Consider the following 6,909-nt stretch of genomic DNA (forward strand, 5'->3'; position numbering starts at 1 on the left):
TAGTTGAGAAATAAGTAGCTGGGAGAGTGGATGACAAATATCACAGTTTGATCAGTCAGTGGAACCCATGAGGTACAGAGGAAGATGTTAACTTGGGACGGAAAGCAGGTGCTCCAGTTGAGTGAAAAGCTGGAAGGAATGTTTGGGGTAATAACCAGTCTCAATAGAATCCAGACCCTGGAGGTGGGTGTGAGAGCTCCTCTCTAGCTTCAACCCTATGGATGGTTATGCTGAACCTTTCACCTCCTGACCTTAAAAAAAAAAAAAAGAATGATCATACCTGGAATTGGTGGAGATGTGAAGCAATTGCAACTCTCATACACTGCTAGAGGGAGTATAAACTAGTACAAACACTTTGGAGAATATTTTGGCAGTTTCTTAAAATGTTAAACATACATCTGCCATCATTCTACTCCTAGGTATTTACCCAAGAGAAATGAAAGCATATGTTTACAGAGAGTTGTACATGCAAGTTCCTAGCAGTGTTATTTGTAATAGCCAAAAACTGAAGGGAATGCAAATGTCTACAACAGATGAATGGATAGACATACAATGACATATTCATTAATTTTTTAAAATATATTTTTTTATTAATTTCAGAGAGGAAGGGAGAGAGAGATAGAAACATCAATGATGAGAGAATCATCGATCAGCTGCCTCCTGCATGCCCCCCACTAGGGATTGAGCCAGCAACCTGGGCATGTGCCCTGACCAGGAATCAAACTGTGACCTCCTGGTTCATAGGTCGATGCTCAACCACTGAGCCATGCCAGCCGGTCCTCATTAATCTTTTTCAAAAAGTATGAACTACTTATACACAAGCAATCTAGATGAATCTCAAAATAATTATGCTGAGTGAAAGACCCAGACAAGAGTAAATACTGTTTGGTCCCATTATATAAAACTCTAGAAAATACAATCTAATCAATGGTGACAGACAGCAGATCAGCATTTGCCTGGGCTAGCATAGAGTGTGGGTGTCAGGCTGGCAGGAAGGAGGGATTACCAAGAAGCAAGAGGAAACTTTGGTGGGAGGGGCAATGATGGATAAGTTCACTATCTTGATTGTGGTGATGGTTTCATAGTTACATATATATGTAAAAACTTATCAAATTAGCCTGGCCAGCACAACCTGTGAACGAGGGGGTCACAGTCGATTCCCAGTCAGGGCACATGCCCGGATTGTGTGTTCGATCCTATGTGAGGTGTGCAGGAGGCAGCCAATCAATGATTCTCTCTCATCATTGATGTTTCTATCTTTTTTCCTCTCCCTTCCTCTCTGTAATCAATTATATATATTAAACAACTTATCAAATTGTACTCTTTAAAATGTGAAGTTTATTGTATGTCCGTTATATTCTTAAAGCAGTTGAACTTTACACTCCAGCAGAAACAAAATTTTAGATTCCTTTTCATTATCATCTAAAAACTGTTTTACAGAGCTATCCCTTTATCTCAAAAATAAATATCCTTTAAGAAATTTTGCTCTTCTTTCTTTAATCTGAGGTCTTATAAGGGTTATTACTTTTGATCTGGAAAAACCATTAAAGAAATTAAAAATATGCCAGGAAGTCTATAATAGAAAACAGACAAGGAGGAATTCTATGTTGCTTCAGTGAAGCATCATGAGTTGTGTGAAGCTCAGAGTGGAACGCCACCCTCTAGGAGTAAGGAGATGCAATGCAAAGGCACAGAATAGAAAAGACCTTATGCTAATTGGTGATAAATATTTTCCACTTCCTTTCAAAAATCTTTTAAATTCTCTTCACCTTGGTTTTATCTGTTAAATTGAGGTAATGACATCTGTACTCCTTATCTGAAATAAGGCAAGCAGTCAGATGAGTAGCACCACTGATTTGAAATCATCCAGTTGCTTCATTTACATAAGAAAGAAAGAAAAACAAGTTAATTGCTACTTCTGCAGCATATTTGCTTTGCCTTTGCTTCCTTAAGTATTTCACTACAGACATGTAAGTATATTTAAAACATTAGAAGATTGATGGCCATTCTCTTTTTTTATGGCCATTCTTAATGTTGTTACTTAATGGAAGCATTTCTGTCATTTTTCTTCTGTAATAGCTTTGAAAATTAAGGTAACTGCTAAGGGAATTTGTGAACACCCTTTCCTATAATTAATCTTAGATGTCAGTTTTAGAATACAGTTTTTAATTTTTAACGGTTTTTCTGCAAATAAAAAGTGGATCATAGGTCAGAATATGACATACATTTGAGCTCAACCTTTTTTAAAAATCAGCAGTCACTTTTTTTTAAGCAAGTGAGAATATTTATCAAACCTGAAAAGGCATCGTCAAGCACATCATCAGTGCTTTACTTTCTAGTAGTTACATCTGGAAAGAAGGTAGTAAAGATTTGGGGCTAATAAGTATTCACCAACAGGTGTTTACTTATTTGCAAAGCTGTTAAATAGTGTTAAATTGGAGAAAAGCTGACACATTTCTGCTTGTCTATTTTAAATGCATTCTAACTAGAATCTGGTTCATAGCATCTCTTTTTTTTAACTTTATTAAATTAGGGTGACACTGGTTAATACAATTACATAGGTTTCAAGTGTACAATTCTATAATACATCATCTGTATATTGCATTGTGTGTTCACCACCCAAAATCAAGTCTCCTTCTGTTACCATATATTTGACTCCCTTTATCCTTTACTACCTCCCCAGCACCCTCCTCTCCTTCCAGTAACCACCATACTGTTGTCTGTGTTGGTTTATAGCCTAGTCTTGATTCACCTATGGTACAACTCAGTTTGAGAGAATATTTGAGTAAAGTATAGCTCACAGTTCCCATTTGTTTTTAGCATTCATGCTTTTATGGTTGTTTCCAGGTTAATATTTTTACTTATGTTTCTCCACAGATTGCAAAATTGGGAAATCTTCTAGAGTTTAAAGAAGACCACTGCACCAGACTCATTGAAGAAAATGACAAGTATCAAAGACATTTAGGCAACTTAATAAATAAGGTAAAAATTTTCTTAGTCCTTTAAAAACTATGCCAAATATTAAAATAATAGAATGTTGGAGCTAGAAAGGGTCTGAGGGATACAACACAATTATGTTTATTTCCTTTTACTTCGTAATGACGTTATAAAACATCCCCATTAGCCTTTTAGCTGAAACTTAGCAAAAGAACATTGTGTGTATCCTTCTGCTGTCAGCAACTTCAGTTCTTTGCTATTTCATTTTGAGGGCAAATTTTAAATCTTCCCAAATCAGTGTTCTAGTTTGACTTTTAGAAACTGCATTAACATATGGAAGTAATGTGCTCATCAATAGAAGAGTGGATAAAAAAGTGCTCATCAATAGAAAAGTGGATAAAAAAAAAAAGCTGTGGTACAAATGTAAAATGGAATATTACTCAGCAATAAAAAAGAATAACATTTTACCATTTGCAACAGCATGGATAAATCTAGAGGGTATTATTATAAGTGAAATAAGTTAGCCAGAGAAAGACAGATACCATATGATTTTACTTATATGTGGAATCTAAAGAACAATATAAATGAAAACACAAAACAGAAACAGACTTATAGGTACAAAGAACATAATAATAGTTGCCAGAGGGGGATGGGTGTTGGGAAACTGGGTAGAAAATATGAAGGAATTGAGAAGTACAGATTGGCAGTTACAAAATAGTCATGGGAATGTAAAGGTTAGCATAGGGAATATAGTCAATAATATTGTAATAATTATGTATGGTGCCAGGAGGGCACTGGAAATATCAGAGGAATACTTTGTAAAATATATTATCTAACTACTGTGCCTTCCACCTGAAACTAATATAAAATAATATTGAATGTAAAAAAAAGTGACTTTTCCTTTACACAATTCTATATTTTAAAAACTGTACAATATGATCCAGCAACTCTACTCTTAGGTATATGCCCAAGATAAATGAAAACATATGTCCATACAAAAACTGTACACAAATGTTTATAGCAGCATCTGTAATAATAATAGCCTAGGTGGTCATAACACCCTTACGCCGTGAGGCCTTCACGCCATCATAAGGAGGCTGCGTGTGCAGTGGGCACACGCGGGCGGGCATGGCTGCATGTGCGATGAGGCGCATGCGGCTGGGCAGGGACTTGACACTGTGTGCATGGCCCCTAGGCCTCGACATGTGGCGGGCCCAATGGTGAGCCATGTGGCCAGGCCTGGAGGTCCTGTGGGTTCGTGCAGCATGGATCGGGACCCCCGGTTCCAGCCTATCTATTTGGGGCAATCCAAAAGGGCCTACCTTTTTGGGGTGATTGATCACGGGGCTCCCACACTGTGAGAGGGCACAGGCCAGGCTGGGTAACAGCTCCCCCCTCCCCAGAGTGCACAAATTTCATGCACTGGACCTCTAGTTATTCATAATAGCCAAAAGTGGAAATAATTCAAATTTCCATCAACTGATGAATGAATAAAATGTGGCATATCCATATGGTGCAATATTATCTACACTAATAAAAGACAAAGATGCTAATTGACCGTACCTTTGCAATGCCCTAAGCCATGCCCACCAGCCAATCAGAGCGACTATATGCAAATTAACCCAACCAAGTTGGCAGCCACGGAGCTGGAGTAAGCAAGAGGCTTGGTTGCCCGGGTGATGGAGGAAGCCAAGCTTCCTGCCTACCATGAGCCGGCTGTAGCCTCTGCTCATGGCAACAAAGTTTCAATTATAGAAGACAAATAAATCCCAGATACCTGCTTCCAGCCAGTCTCTTCCAAGAGCTTAGGTGGCTGGGGGCTGTGGCCAGCCTGCAAACAGCCATCAGCCCCTCACCTAGGATGGCCACACCCTCATGGGGTGAGGGTCCCCGCTGGGGGGCTTAGCCAGCCTGAAAATGGCCCTCAGCTCCTCACCCAGACTGGCCAGGCACCCCAGCAGGACCCCCATCCTGAAGGGGCTGTGGCCAGCCTGCAAACAGCCATCAGCCCCTCACCCAGGCTGGCCAAGCACCCCAGCGGGGACCCCCACCCTGAAGGGGCTGTAGCCAGCCTGCAAACAGCCATCAGCTACTCTCCCAGACTGGCCACACCCTCATGGGGTGAGGGTCCCCGCTGGGGGGCTTAGCCAGCCTGAAAATGGCCCTCAGCTCCTCACCCAGACTGGCCAGGCACCCCAGCAGGACCCCCATCCTGAAGGGGCTGTGGCCAGCCTGCAAACAGCCATCAGCCCCTCACCCAGGCTGGCCAGGCACTCCTATATAATGAAAGGGTAATATGCAAATTGACCCAACAGCAGAACGACTGGGAATGACTGGTCACTATGACACACACTGACCACCAGGTGGCAGATGCTCAATGCAGGAGCTGCTCCCTGGTGGTCAGTGCACTCCCACAGGGGGAGCTCTGCTCAGCCACAAGCCAGGCTGATGGCTGCCAGCACAGCAGTGGTGGCAGGAGCCTCTCCCGCATCCTCAGCAGCACTAAGGATGTCCGACTGCAGCTTAGGCCTGCTCCGCCTGGCAAGTGGAAATCCCCTGAGGGCTCCTGGGCTGCCAGAGGGATGTCTGACTGCCAACTTAGGCCCAATCTCCTGGGGAGCGGGCCTAAGCCAGCAGGTGGTCATCCCCCGAGGGGTCCCAGACTGCGAGATCACACAGGCCGGGCTGAGAGACCCCCCCAAGTTCACAAATTGTTGTGCACTGGGCCTCTAGTCCTATATAATAAAAGAGAAACATGAAAATTAGCCGTCCCTCCACAAGCCATGCCCACAAGCAGATCAGAGTGACTATGCAAATTAACCAAACAAAGATGGTCGCCCTAACAGGTTTGGTTCAGTGGATAGAGCGTCAGCCTGCAGACTCAAAGATGGTGGTTAATTTGCATACGTAGGTGTCAGGCGCCCCAGGAGGTGATGGCACTCGCGGCTGCGAGCTCACAGGACCTTTGCCGGCCCTGGGAGGTGAGGCCGTAGGCACACCCGCAGGCTCCCAGGACCTATGCTGGTCCGGGAGGCGAGGCCGCCCTTGCCTAGCCATGCCTGCGGGCTCCTGGGACCTTGCCAGCAGAGAGAGGGAGGTTTGGAAGACTTGGCAGAGCAGGAGACCGCTGGACATAGAGCAGAACGAGAGACAGGGCAGCTTGGAGGGCGTGGCTCCCTCTGTCACCCCAGCTTCCTCATCACAGCTGTGGAAACCTGATAGCAGGGAGGAGGAAGTCCCACCCCCACAGAATCAGCCAGAATCAGCCTTTGGTCTGACAGCTCTCAGCGGCCTGATAGCCAGGACTCTCATTCACCTGCATCTCAGACCGTGACAGTAGAGAGGTGGGACTATGTCTAAAGAACAACTGTTGATACAACATAGCTCTGCAGCCAAAAGATGCTGGCATTATCAACAGAAAATGTCTGCAGAGCAGCATGCGTCTGATCTTGAAAGAAGGCGGCACCTGCGACAGGATGTATCTGAACACCAGCTATTGGAAAAATGTCACTCTGATGCCAAAAAACACCAGTGTTATCGACAGAAAATGTCTAAAGACCAATGTGCCTTTGAAGTTGAAAGAAGGCGGTGGCGACGACAGAATATGTCTAGAGAACAGTCATCAACAAGTACTACCAATATCAGTAGGAACTGCCTTCTCAGCGAAAGTGGAGTACATGAGGATGCAATTCTCAAATATAGTTGTGGTGGAATGACTGTTCGATTTGAATTTTGCCTATCACTAAATTTCTCTGATGAAAAACCATCCGATGGAAAATTTACTCGATGTTGTAGCAAAGGGAAAGTCTGTCCAAATGATATACATTTTCCAGATTACCCGGCATATTTAAAAAGATTAATGACAAATGAAGATTCTGACAGTAAAAATTTCATGGAAAATATTTGTTCCATAAATAGTTCTTTTGCTTTTGCTTTCATGGGTGCAAATATTGCATCGCCATCAGGATATGG

The 6,909-nt window shown here is 43.1% G+C and overlaps 1 protein-coding gene across 1 annotated transcript in view; it reads left to right on the plus strand.

Annotated features, from left to right (window-relative positions):
• CAGE1 (cancer antigen 1) overlaps positions 1–6,909 on the plus strand; it is a 74,957-nt gene that overhangs the window by 51,447 nt on the left and 16,601 nt on the right. Inside the window, exon 10 of the mRNA XM_014548272.1 lies at positions 2,878–2,982. Within this exon, the coding sequence (XP_014403758.1) occupies positions 2,878–2,982 (105 nt within the window). The remainder of the gene's footprint in view (positions 1–2,877; positions 2,983–6,909) is intronic.

The sequence above is a fragment of the Myotis brandtii genome, unplaced genomic scaffold (assembly GCF_000412655.1).
Source record: "Myotis brandtii unplaced genomic scaffold, ASM41265v1 scaffold1144, whole genome shotgun sequence".
Taxonomy (NCBI): Eukaryota; Metazoa; Chordata; class Mammalia; order Chiroptera; family Vespertilionidae; genus Myotis; species Myotis brandtii.